Below are 13,906 nucleotides of genomic sequence, written 5' to 3' on the forward strand. Positions count from 1 at the left end.
CAGTACGGCACTGCCTCAGCACTGACTCTCTGATAGTGCAGCACTCCCTCAGCACTGACCCTCTGATAGTGCGGCACTCCCTCAACACTGGCCGTCTGACAGTTCTGCACTCCCTCAACACTGATCCTCTGACAGTGCGGTGTGCCCACAGCACTGACCCTCTGACAGTGTGGTATTCCCTCAACACTGACCCTCTGATAGTGCAGCACTCCCTCAGCACTGACCCTCCAACAGTGCTCCATTCCCTCAGCACTGACCCTATGACAATGTGGCACTCCCTCAGCACTGACCCTCCGACAGTACAGCACTCCCTCAACACTGACCCTCTGACAGTACAGCACTCCCTCAACACTGATACTCTGAGAGTACAGCACTCCCTCAACACTGATCCTCTGACAGTACAGCACGCCCTCAGCACTGACCCTCTGACAGTGCGGCACTCCCTCAGCCCTGACCCTCTGACAGTGCGGCACTCCCTCAGCACTGACCCTCTGACAGTGCAGCACTCCCTCAGCACTGACCCTCTGACAGTGCGGCACTCCCTCAACACTGATCCTCTGACAGTGTGGCACTCCGTCAGCACTGAACCTCTGACAGTGCTGCACTCCCTTAGCGCTGACTCTCTGACAGTGTGGCACTCCCTCAGCACTGACCGTCCGACAGTGCTCCATTCCCTCAGCACTGACCCTCCAACAGTGCTCCATTCCCTCAGCACTGACCCTATGACAGTGTGGCACTCCCTCAGCACTGAACCTCTGACAGTACAGCACTCCCTCAACACTGACCCTCTGACAGTACAGCACTCCCTCAACACTGATCCTCTGAGAGTACAGCACTCCCTCAACACTGATCCTCTGACAGTGCGGCACTCCCTCAGCACTGACCCTCTGACAGTGCAGCACTCCCTCAGCACTTACCCTCTGACAGTGCGGCACTCCCTCAACACTGATCCTCTGACAGTGTGGCACTCCGTCAGCACTGAACCTCTGACAGTGCTGCACTCCCTTAGCGCTGACTCTCTGACAGTGTGGCACTCCCTCAGCACTGACCGTCCGACAGTGCTCCATTCCCTCAGCACTGACCCTCCAACAGTGCTCCATTCCCTCAGCACTGACCCTATGACAGTGTGGCACTCCCTCAGCACTGACCCTCTGACAGTACAGCACTCCCTCAACACTGACCCTCTGACAGTACAGCACTCCCTCAACACTGATCCTCTGAGAGTACAGCACTCCCTCAACACTGATCCTCTGACAGTGCGGCACTACCTCAGCACTGACCCTCTGACAGTGCAGCACTCCCTCAGCACTTACCCTCTGACAGTGCGGCACTCCCTCAACACTGATCCTCTGACAGTGTGGCACTCCGTCAGCACTGAACCTCTGACAGTGCTGCACTCCCTTAGCGCTGACTCTCTGACAGTGTGGCACTCCCTCAGCACTGACCGTCCGACAGTGCTCCATTCCCTCAGCACTGACCCTCCAACAGTGCTCCATTCCCTCAGCACTGACCCTATGACAGTGTGGCACTCCCTCAGCACTGACCCTCCGACAGTACGGCACTCCCTCAACACTGACCTTCTGACAGTACAGCACTCCCTCAACACTGATCCTCTGAGAGTACAGCACTCCCTCAACACTGATCCTCTGACAGTGCAGCACTCCCTCAGCACTGACCCTCCAACAGTGCAGCACTCCCTCAGCACAGAACCTCTGACAGTGCAGCACTCCCTCAGCACTGACCCTCCGACAGTGCCCACTCCCTCAGCACTGACCCTCTGACAGTGCAGCACTCCCACGGTACTGACCCTCCGACAGTGCAGCACTCCCTCAGCACTGACCCTCCGACAGTGCAGCACTCCCTCAGCACTGACCCTCCGACAGTGCAGCACTCCCTCAGCACTGACCCTTTGACAGTGCGGCACTCCCTCAGCCCTGACCCTCTGACAGTGCAGCACTCCCTCAGCCCTGACCCTCCGACAGTGCAGCACTCCCTCAGCACTGACCCTCCGACAGTGCGGCACTCCCTCAGCCCTGACCCTCTGACAGTGCAGCACTCCCTCAGCCCTGACCCTCCGACAGTGCAGCACTCCCTCAGCACTGACCCTCCGACAGTGCGGCACTCCCACAGTACTGACCCTCCGACAGTGCAGCACTCCCTCAGCACTGACCCCCGAAAGTGCAGCACTCCCTCAGCACTGACCCTCCGACAGTGCGGCACTCCCACAGTACTGACCCTCCGACAGTGCAGCACTCCCTCAGCACTGACCCCCGAAAGTGCAGCACTCCCTCAGCACTGACCCTCCGACAGTGCGGCACTCCCACAGTACTGACCCTCCGACAGTGCAGCACTCCCTCAGCACTGACCCCCGAAAGTGCAGCACTCCCTCAGCACTGACCCTCCGACAGTGCAGCACTCCCACAGTACTGACCCTCCGACAGTGCAGCACTCCCTCAGCACTGACACTCCGACAGTGCGGCACTCCCACAGTACTAGTTATGAACCATCGATATGTCTCCGTGTCTGAACTTTGTAACAGAGAAGGCAGAACACTTGCTGTAGACATTCCAACCCCTAACAGTGCCCTGTAAAGATAGTCTTCTCCTCTGCTGAGAGGTTCTCACGGTCGACCCTGACGTTAGTGACATGCAGGCAGAGTGTTTTCAGCGGGGGCCGGAAATCTCTTGCACGCAGCACACCTTGTTGCTGCTTCCTGTCACACCACAAAGTGGCAGGCGAGACAGGAAGGTGTGATCTTTGACTGAACATGATCCGTGCCCAGTACCCCCTGCCCTCCCTGGTGTATACCAGAGTGTGATCAGTTTGACAGATGAACCTTGGTTTGCCCGCTGGGGGGTAAAAGCACCCCTTTTGTAATTTTCTGGATGTTTAATGTATATTGAATGGGACTTTCATAATCACATGAAACAGCAGCTCTAAGTGACAATAAGAAAACAGTTTTAACACATTTGTTGGCGGTGTATTGATGGGAACCTTCAGCCAGCAATCATGTGGCTGTGATTTTGCCCATTCATGGATTGTGGGCATCATTGGCCTTGGGTGGTCTGTGTGGGAACCAGCACAAAGGGTCTGATTTGTCTTCCCCACTTTGGGTACCATCCAATCCCCATGTCCAACTGCAACGGTTTGTTTTCACGGTGGGATGTGTGTTTTTATTCCCTTCTCCCTGATGTGTGTTTTTATTCCCTCCTCCCTGATGTGCGTTTTTATTCCCTCCTCCCTGATGTGTGTTTTTATTCCCTCCTCCCTGATGTGTGAGTTTATTCCCTTCTCCCTGATGTGTGTTTTTATTCCCTTCTCCCTGATGTGTGTTTTTATTCCCTCCTCCCTGATGTGTGTTTTTATTCCCTCCTCCCTGATGTGTGAGTTTATTCCCTTCTCCCTGATGTGTGTTTTTATTCCCTTCTCCCTGATGTGTGAGTTTATTCCCTTCTCCCTGATGTGTGTTTTTATTCCCTCCTCCATGATGTGTGTTTTTATTCCCTCCTCCCTGATGTGTGTTTTTATTCTCTCCCCCCTGATGTGTGTTTTTATTCCCTCTTCCCTGATGTGTGTTTTTATTCTCTCCCCCCTGATGTGTGTTTTTATTCCCTCTTCCCTGATGTGTGTTTTTATTCCCTCCTCCCTGATGTGTGTTTTTATTCTCTCTTCCCTGATGTGTGTTTTTATTCCCTCCTCCCTGATGTGTGTTTTTATTCCCTCCTCCCTGATGTGTGTTTTTATTCTCTCCTCCCTGATGTGTGTTTTTATTCCCTCTTCCCTGATGTGTGAGTTTATTCCCTCCTCCCTGATGTGTGTTTTTATTCCCTCCTCCCTGATGTGTGTTTTTATTCTCTCTTCCCTGATGTGTGTTTTTATTCTCTCTTCCCTGATGTGTGTTTTTATTCCCTCCTCCCTGATGTGTGTTTTTATTCCCCCCTCCCTGATGTGTGTTTTTATTCCCTCTTCCCTGATGTGCGTTTTTATTCCCTCTTCCCTGATGTGTGTTTTTATTCCCTCCTCCCTGATGTGTGTTTTTATTCCCTCCTCCCTGATGTGTGTTTTTATTCCCTCTTCCCTGATGTGTGTTTTTATTCCCTTTTCCCTGATGTGTGTTTTTATTCCCTCCTCCATGATGTGTGTTTTTATTCCCTCTTCCCTGATGTGTGTTTTTATTCTCTCTTCCCTGATGTGTGTCTTTATTCCCTCCTCCCTGATGTGTGTTTTTATTCCCTCTTCCCACCCTGCCATCCCTTTACAGATAGTGTTGATGCAGCAGTGACCTCTGAAACTCAGAGCCCTCCCATTTCGCTGGTACCTTCAGCAGGAGTGCCAGTCTGGGACATCAATAACTGTACTCTTGTCAACGGCCAGTTGATGCTGATGTCCAAAGATGATGAGGTATGTAATAGTACGTGGACAATGATCTTATACAGGTGTGTGTGTGTGTGTGTGTGTGTTTGTGTGTGACAGAGAGAGCATGTGTGACAGAGTGTGTGTGTTTGAGAGAGAGAGAGTGTGTGTGTGTGTGAGAGACAGAGAGTATGTGTGTGTTTGAGAGAGAGAGAGAGTGTGTGTGAGTGACAGACAGAGAGTGTGTGTGACAGAGAGAGTTTGTGTGACAGAGAGAGAGAGCGAGTGTGTGTGTGAGTGACAGACAGAGAGTGTGTGTGTTTGAGAGAGAGAGTGTGTGTGTGAGTGACAGACAGAGAGTGTGTGTGACAGAGAGAGTTTGTGTGACAGAGAGAGAGAGAGAGTGTGTGTGTGAGTGACAGACAGAGAGTGTGTGTGACAGAGAGAGAGAGAGAGTGTGTGTGTGAGTGACAGACAGAGAGTGTGTGTGACAGAGAGAGTTTGTGTGACAGAGAGAGAGAGAGTGTGTGCGTGAGTGACAGACAGAGAGTGTGTGTGACAGAGAGAGTGTGTGTTTGAGAGAGAGAGAGTGTGTGTGTGAGTGAGTGACAGACAGAGAGTGTGTGTGTGTATGTGTGAGACAGAGAGAGAGTGTGTGTGTGTGAGACAGAGAGAATGTGTGTATGTGTGTGTGCGTGCGCGCGTGTGTGTGTATATCTGGTGTGTGTGAGAGGGACGCCCCCTGGCTCTGTAAAAGAGCACTGCAGATCCCTGCCCGCCCTGCCCCTCCAGGGCACACAGGGAGTGTTTGTAACATGGTTTAATAGGTAGACAATCAGCACCTTAATCCTTCCAATACTCCCCCGAAAGGGGAAACAAACAAAAGCGTCTGTGAAGATATGAAACAAATGTATGTGACATTGATCAACAATTTGCCCTCAATACAGTGCCCTCAATGTTGTAAAATATGCCGGGGGAGGGGGGGTGGGTTCACTGAACCACATCAGACAGACTGTAGCTAAAGGTGGAGATTTCAAGTAACTTAAGAATGTAAGAACCGGGAGCAGGAGTAGGCCGTCTGTCCCCCCGAGCCCACTCCACCATTTAGTAAGGTCACAGCTGACCTTTCCATGGACTCAGCTCCACTTACCCGCCCGCTCCCCATAACCCTTAATTCCTTTACTGTTCAAAAAATCTATCTCTGCCTTAAAACACTCAACGAGGTAGCCTCAACTGCTTCACTGGGCAGGGAATTCCACAGGTTCCCATCCCTCTGGGTGAAGAAGTTCCTCCTCAGCTCGGGCCTAAACCTGCTCCCCATAATTTTGAGGCTATGTCCCCCTCGTTCTAGTTCCACCGCCCCCAGTGGAAATAACCTCCCTGCTTCTCCCCTGTCTGTTTCCTTCAGAATTTTACATGTTTCTGTAAGATACCCCCCTCATTCTTCTGAATTCCAATGAGTATAGGCCCAGTCTACTCAGTCTCTCCTCATAAGCCAACCCCCTCAACTCTGGAACCAACCTGGTGACCCTCCTCTGCACCCCCTCCAGTGCCAGTCCATCCTTTCTCAAGTAAGGAGTCCAAAGCCACACACTGTACTCCAGGGGTGGCCTCACCCAGCACCCTATACAGCTGCAACATAACCTCCCTATGTTTATAGAAGGGCTTATGCCCGAAACGTCGAATCTCCTGCTCCTTGGATGCTGCCTGACCTGCTGCGCTTTTCCAGCAACACATTTTCAGCTCCTCCCGATGTTTATACTCCATCCCTCTAGCAATGAAGGACAATATTCCATTTGCCTTCTTAATTACCTGCAGACCAACTTTATCATGATAACATTATAACATCTCTCCTCCCTGTGTCATTGGGAACTTGTTGGATAACGCTTGGGATGTTTGACTCCATGAAAGATTCCGCAGGGAGCTGAGCTAACTTGAGAACTCTGCAACACCACACAGCCCCACAGGGATAGAGTGGGATTGTGGTTATCTCACTGAGCTGGTTGGGCTGGAATGATCAGGAGACTCATGTCCAATCCCAGCATGGCAGCTTCTCGGTCAAGTGAATCTAGAATTAAAAGTTAATGTCGCTAATGGTGACCATGCAACCACCGCATTATGCTTGACAAACCTCATCTGGTTCACAAATTCACTTCAGGGAAGAGAGTGTGCCATGCTTGCCTAGTCTGGCTTGGCATGGTTAACTGCCTCCTGTTATAGTTTGCCAGATGTGGGAATCACCGGTGAAGGCTGAATTGCTTTGTCCACCCCAACTGTGCTGAAAATGTGTTGCTGGTTAAAGCACAGCAGGTTAGGCAGCATCTCAGGAATAGGGAATTCGACGTTTCGAGCATAAGCCCTTCATCAGGAATAAGAGAGAGAGAGCCAAGCAGGCTAAGATAAAAGATAGGGAGGAGGGACTTGGGGGAGGGGCGATGGAGGTGGGATAGGTGGAAGGAGGTCAAGGTGAGGGAGATAGGCCGGAGTGGGGTGGGGGCGGAGAGGTCAGGAAGAAGATTGCAGGTTAGGAGGGCGGTGCTGAGTTGAGGGAATCGACTGAGACAAGGTGGGGGGAGGGGAAATGAGGAAACTGGAGAAATCTGAATTCATACCTTGTGGTTGGAGGGTTCCCAGGCGGAAGATGAGGTGCTCCTCCTCCAGCCGTCGTGTTGTTATGTTCTGCAGGTGGAGGAGTCCAAGGACCTGCATGTCCTCGGTGGAGTGGGAGGGGGAGTTAAAGCGTTGAGCCACGGGGTGGTTGGGTTGGTTGGTCCGGGCGGCCCAGAGGTGTTCTCTGAAGCGTTCCGCAAGTAAGCGGCCTGTCTCCCCAATATAGAGGAGGCCACATTGGGTGCAGTGGATGCAATAGATGATGTGTGTGGAGGTGCAGGTGAACTTGTGGCGGATATGGAAGGATCCCTTGGGGCCTTGGAAGGAAGTGAGGGGGGAGGTGTGGGCGCAAGTTTTACATTTCCTGTGGTTGCAGGGGAAGGTGCCGGGAGTGGAGGTTGGGTTGGTGGGGGGTGTGGACCTGACGAGGGAGTCACGAAGGGAGTGGTCCTTGCGGAACGCTGATAGGGGAGGGGAGGGAAATATATCCTTGGTGGTGGGGTCCGTTTGGAGGTGGCGGAAATGACAGCAGATGATACGTTGTATGCGGAGGTTGGTGGGGTGGTAGGTGAGAACCAGTGGGGTTCTGTCTTGGTGGCGGTTGGAGGAGCGGGGCTCAAGGGCGGAGGAGCGGGAAGTGGAGGAGATGCGGTGGAGGGCATCGTCGATCACGTCTGGGGGGAATCTGCGGTCCTTGAAGAAGGAGGCCATCTGGGCTGTGCGGTGTTGGAACTGGTCCTCCTGGGAGCAGATGCGGCGGAGACGAAGGAATTGGGAATATGGGATGGAGTTTTTGCAGGGGGCAGGGTGGGAGGAGGTGTAGTCCAGATAGCTGTGGGAGTCAGTCGGTTTATAATAGATGTCTGTGTTGAGTCGGTCGCCCGAGATAGAAATGGAAAGGTCTAGGAAGGGGAGGGAGGAGTCTGAGACAGTCCAGGTGAATTTCAGGTCGGGATGGAAGGTGTTAGTAAAGTTGATGAACTGTTCAACCTCCTCGTGGGAGCACGAGGCAGCGCCGATACAGTCATCGATGTAGCAGAGGAAAAGGTGGGGGGTGGTGCCAGTGTAGTTGCGGAAGATGGACTGTTCCACATATCCTACGAAGAGGCAGGCATAGCTGGGGCCCATGCGGGTGCCCATGGCAACTCCTTTAGTTTGGAGGAAGTGGGAGGGTTGGAAAGCGAAGTTGTTCAGGGTGAGGACCAGTTCAGTCAGTCGAAGGAGGGTGTCAGTGGAAGGGTACTGGTTGGTGCGGCGGGAAAGGAAGAAGCGGAGGGCTTTGAGTCCTTTGTGATGGGGGATGGAGGTGTACAGGGACTGGATGTCCATAGTGAAAATAAGGCGTTGGGGACCGGGGAAGCGAAAATCCTGGAGGAGGTGGACTGTGCCCCTAAACTAGGGCATGTCCAAGATGATTCCTCTCTGGGTATAGCATGATTGAACAGGGATTAATCTGACAACAGGGGATGCTGGAAATCTGAAACACAAGCAGAGTTTGCTGGAGAAAGTCAGCAGTTCTAGCAGAGAGAGAAAGCAGAGTTAATATTTCAGGTCCTTGCCGAATTTCCTGAAGCAATCGATAAACTGTTTTTAAGACCAGCTTTATATTATTTTCTGAATTTAAATTCCACCATTTACCATGGTAGGATCCAAACTCATAACCCCAAGGGATAGGGCCTTGGATTAAAGGCCTGGTGACCATTACTAGGCAGCCATCACCTTCCTGCAGAGTGCTGTCTGATAAATATACCTCAGATGTCGATCTCCTGTGAGGCAGCTGAAACAAAGCTTGACTCAGTGAGTGTGGGTCTGTGTCTGTAACTCACTCCCTTGGTCTGTCAAACTGTTCCCTCTGCTGTCTGTTGGAGGAAACCTGACAGCAGGAACTGTGTGTGTTGATCATTATCAGTGTCTGGATCAGAGTGGTGCTGGAAAAACACAGCAGGTCAGGCAGCATCCGAGGAGCAGGAAAATCGACGTTTCGGGCAAAAAGCCCTTCATCAGTAATTATTACCATGGCTGTGACCCGCACCCAGACGTTATGGTGAATTATTGCCTTTTCAGCCTGGTAGGTGGACAAAAATAACATAAATGCCTTGTCATTGCGTATTTTGTTCCACTTTAGCCCACGACCTTGTCCCTGCCTTGCAGTGAGGTCAGAGGATATGAGTTCCCAGATCGGGGCTGTTAATCTGGTCCGATCAGGGAGCCCTGGCTGACAGATGTAAACAGGAGGGTCAGGGGTTCTGTTCACCCTGAGAGCTGGCTCTGAGCTAGCTGGGTCAGTGTCATGTACTTTGTACATGTACATAAAGGGGCACTTGGTGATGAGGCCTATTCGGCCTCTCCTTATAACTCAAACCCTCCAACATCCTGGTCAATCTTTTCTGAACCCTCTCCAATCCAATAATACCTTTCCTATAACAGGCCTCTGCATTTATTTCATCCCTGTCTCTCTGAAGTTCTCTTGTTCCCACGTTCACCGTTCCTTCTAAGCTCTGACTCCAGCCTCTTATCCCCTGCTTTCTCGCTCGGTCTCACCACTGCTTGCCACTCCTTGATTCCAAGCTCCTCCTAACCTTTTTCTCATCTCCCAGTCCTTCCTGTAAGACTCTCGCTTCAGCCCACCCAGCTGACCAAAGCCCTCTCACTTTGATTCAACTTCCTTTCCCCTCCTAGCTTTGAGAAATAACCTGCAATTGTTTTTCCACAAATGAACGCCAGAAATTGCTGGAGAAACTCAGCAGGTTTGACAGCATCTGTGGGGGAGAGAGAAAAACAGAGTTTCGGAAGATTTGAGGGCGAGTCACACTGGACTCTGCTTCTCTCTCCGCTGCCATAGCTGCTGAGCTTCTCCAGCATTATACAGTTATACAGTCAGAGGGTCATACAGCACGGAAACAGACCCTTCGGCCCAACCAGTCCATGTTGGCCATGTTTCCAAACTAAACTAGTCCCACCTGCCTGCACTTGTTCCATATCCCTCCAAACCTTTCTTATTCATGTCCTTATCCAAATGGTTTTTAAACATTGTAACCATACCTGCATCCACCACTTCCTCTGGCAGTTCATTTCACACACAAACCACCCTCTGATTAAAAGAATAGCCCCTCATGTCCTTTTTAAAACATTAAACCTACGCCCCGTAGTTTTGAACCCCTCCGCCCTGGGGAAAAGACCCTTGTTCACCTTATCTATCCCCCTTATGATTTTATAAACCTCTACAATGTCACCCCTCAACCTCCTACGCTCCAGTGGAAAACATTCCCAGCCTATCTGGCCTCTCCTTATAATTCAAACCCTCCAGTCCCAGCAACACCCTGACCCCTCTCCAATCCAATAATATCTTTCCTATAACAGGTCTGGGTTCAATTCCCACCTCAGGCGACTGACTGTGTGGAGTTTGAACGTTCTCCCCGTGTCTGCGTGGGTTTCCTCCGGGTGCTCCGGTTTCCTCCCACAGTCCAAAGATGTGCGGGTCAGGTGAATTGGCCATGCTAAATTGCCCGTAGTGTTAGGTAAGGGGTATATGTAGGGGTATGGGTGGGTTGTCGCTTCGGCGGGCCGTTGTGGACTTGTTGGGCCGAAGGGCCTGTTTCCACACTGTAAGTAATCTAATCTAGGCCTCTGCATTTATTTCAGATTTCCAGGATCTATAGGATGTTGCTTTTATTAGAGTATTCTTTCTGTATTTCAAGGAAGAATGAATAGGAAACTGTGTATGGAAATGTTACGAGTCTAGTAGCCTAAAGGTTTAGGTTAATACCCCAGGGATAGGGATTTAAATCTCACCCTAAGGGCAAGTACAATTTAAAATTAATGAATTAATCTTGGAAAGAAAACTTATTCTCAGGAATGGTGATCATGATAACTATCAACAATTGTCATAAAAGCCCAAACCAAGCACAGAAAATACTGGAGAAACTCAACAGATGGCATCTGTGATAAAGAACTCAAAAATGTTAATTCTATCTCTCTCTACAGACACTGCCAGACTTGCTGAGTTTCTCCAGCACTTGCTGCGCTTGTTTCAGATTTCCAGCGTCCGCAGTGTTTTACTTTTGAAGCCTTTAAAGAAAAAAACAAGCCCCATCTCGTTCATTCATGTCCTTCAGGGCAGGAAAGCTGCCACCCTCACCCAGTCTGATTGGCACATGACTGTGGACCCACAGCAATGGAGTCGCCTCTTCACTGCCCTTTGTAGTGACAGCCTGGGCCTCCAGTTTATTCAAGAAGGCAGCTCATTGTCACCTTTTCCAGGACAAGTAGGGAAGGGCATCAAATACCGGCCTTGCCCGTCATGCTCCCACATTTTGTGACGTAATGCAACCTATTCCTCCTTTGTCTTTATTGCTGTATCTTTGGTCTTTGGGCATTTGTCCATTGAATCTAGTGTAGAAAGCACCAGTGATGTGTGTCTCTCACCAACAAGATTTAAGTGCATTTTATTAAGGGCAGCATGGTGGCACAGTGGTTAGCACTGCTGTCTCACAGCGCCTGAGACCCGGGTTCAATTCCCGACTCAGGCGACTGACTGTGTGGAGTTTGCACGTTCTCCCCATGTCTGTGTGGGTTTCCTCCGGGTGCTCCGGTTTCCTCCCACAGTCCAAAGATGTGCGGGTCAGGTGAATTGGCCATGCTAAATTGCCCGTAGTGTTAGATAAGGGGTAAATGTAGGGGTATGGGTGGGTTGCGCTTCGGCGGGTCGGTGTGGACTTGTTGGGCCGAAGGGCCTGTTTCCACACTGTAAGTAATCTAGCAATAATGGTGAGATCTGTAATAAAATCACCAGTTAATAGTAGTTCTCTGTTATAACCATTGCTATTTTTTGTAATTGTAGGCAGGCTGTAGAATTAGGCTAAGGACCAGTAGCTGCATATCTGATAACAGCCTCGGTGCATCACTGAACTGGGGTAAGAATCTTCTCTTTATTCCTCTCCCTTAACTGCTTCAATGTCTTTTTATAATTGACTGGCCAACAGTGCAGGGAGTCACAAAGACCAGGAAGAGAGATGGGATGACGATGGGCAACATTGAGGAGTGCTCAGAGGGATTCAGAGAGCCACAGAGATGTACAGCTCGGAAACAGACCCCCTCGGTCCAACTCGTCCATGCTGACCATATATCACAACCTAATCTAGTCCCATTTGCTGAGCACTTGGCCCATATCCCTCTTAACCCTCAAAAAATATCACTCTTTGATCTTTCGTGCTGAGAGGTTTGGAGTCATGTAGCATGGAAACAGACCCTTCTGTCCAACTCGTTCCAGCTGACCAAACATCCCAATCTGATCTACTCCCATTGGCCAGCACTTGGCCCATATCCCTCCAAACCCTTCCTATTCATGTACCCATCCAGATGCCTCTTAAATGTTGCAATTGTACCAGCCTCCATCACTTCCTCTGGCAGCTCATTCCACACACGTCCCACCCTCTGTGTGAAAAAGTTACCCCCGAGTTCTCTTTTAAATCTTTTCCCTCTCAGCTGAAATCTAGTTTTGGACCCCCTATCTGGGGGAAAAGACCTTAGTTATTCACTCTGTCCCTGCCCCTCATAATTTTATAAACCTCCACGAGGTGCCCCCTCAGTCTCCAATACTCCAACCCATTGATGGTAAGAGGCAAACCCATGGGGATGAGATGGGAGAAAGGGATGGGTTGGGTAAGACTGTTCCTTTCAAAGCCAGGTTATACCAGTTAGGAACAGCTTCTGCCCGCAAAGGATGGCAGACCACTCTTCACATGGCTGAGATTGATATCATTTATCTGATCCATATGGGTGGCATGGTGGCTCAGTGGTTAGCACTGCTGCCTCACAGCACCAGGGACCCAGGTTCGATTCCAGCCTTGGGTGACCGTCTGTGTGGACACGTTCTCTCCATGTCTGCGAGGGTTTCCTCCCACAGTCCAAAGATATTGTAGGCCAGGTGAATTGGCCGTGCTAAATTGCACATAGGGTTAGGTGCATTAGGCAGAGAGAAATGAGTCTGGGTGGGTTACTCTTCGAAGGGTCGGTGTGGACTTGTTGGGCTGAAGGGCCTGTATCCACACTGTAGGGAATCCAATCTAATCTGAAGAGGTTCAGGATAATCTGGAGTCAGGTTAGAGAGAAACCAATATCTTACTAAATACTGGCAGATATTTGTGGGACTGCCCCCATTCCTAGGTTTCCACGTGGATGTGTCTATATTTATTTCTAAGTGTGTGATTTATAGTCTGAAGGAACACGGAGAAAATGAAACAAAACTTTTATTTGCACAGAGTTCCATTGTTCATTTCAATGAATTTCATAGAAAAAAGATTTTTCAGTGAGAGGGAGAGGCAAGGGTAGAACTGGCTGACCACCCGCTTGGGATAAATTACCAGCTGTTAATGTTAGTCCCACTCAAGTGAGACGCAAGACTGTCAGGATTGTGACCGGTGCCACAGGTTAGTGAGGCTAGGAACGGAGAGTGAGGACAGGAACAGAGTGAGGCTAGGGACAGAGAGTGAGGCTAGAGACAGAGAGTGAGGCTAGGGGCAGAGAGTGAGGCTAGGGACAGAGAGTGAGGCGAGGGACAGAGAGTGAGGCTAGGGACAGAGAGTGAGGCGAGGGACAGAGAGTGAGGCGAGGGACAGAGAGTGAGGCTAGGAACAGAGAGTGAGGCTCGGGACAGAGAGTGAGGCGAGGGACAGAGAGTGAGGCTAGGGACAGAGAGTGAGGCTAGGAACAGAGAGTGAGGCTCGGGACAGAGAGTGAGGTTAGGGACAGAGAGTGAGGCGAGGGACAGAGAGTGAGGCGAGGGACAGAGAGTGAGGCAAGGGACAGAGAGTGAAACTAGCGAAAGAGAGTGAGGTTAGGGACAGAGAGTGAGGCTAGCAACAGAGAGTGAGGCTAGGAACAGAGAGTGAGGCGAGGGACAGAGAGTGAGGCTAGCAAAAGAGAGTGGGGCTCGGAACAGAGA

At 50.7% G+C, this 13,906-nt stretch overlaps 1 protein-coding gene across 2 annotated transcripts in view; it reads left to right on the forward strand.

Annotated features, from left to right (window-relative positions):
- LOC132835941 (ras GTPase-activating protein nGAP-like) overlaps positions 1-13,906 on the forward strand; it is a 102,523-nt gene that overhangs the window by 15,878 nt on the left and 72,739 nt on the right. The window contains exons 1-3 of one of the 2 annotated variants that reach the window (XM_060855071.1): positions 3,128-3,158; positions 4,262-4,401; positions 11,804-11,876. In XM_060855071.1, the coding sequence (XP_060711054.1) occupies positions 4,378-4,401; positions 11,804-11,876 (97 nt within the window). In that variant the 5' untranslated portion in view covers positions 3,128-3,158; positions 4,262-4,377. Of the gene's footprint in view, positions 1-3,127; positions 3,159-4,261; positions 4,402-11,803; positions 11,877-13,906 lie in introns of those variants that run through there. The other variant, XM_060855070.1, reaches the window with a different exon arrangement.

This window comes from Hemiscyllium ocellatum, chromosome 45 (assembly GCF_020745735.1).
Source record: "Hemiscyllium ocellatum isolate sHemOce1 chromosome 45, sHemOce1.pat.X.cur, whole genome shotgun sequence".
NCBI classification, from domain to species: domain Eukaryota; kingdom Metazoa; phylum Chordata; class Chondrichthyes; order Orectolobiformes; family Hemiscylliidae; genus Hemiscyllium; species Hemiscyllium ocellatum.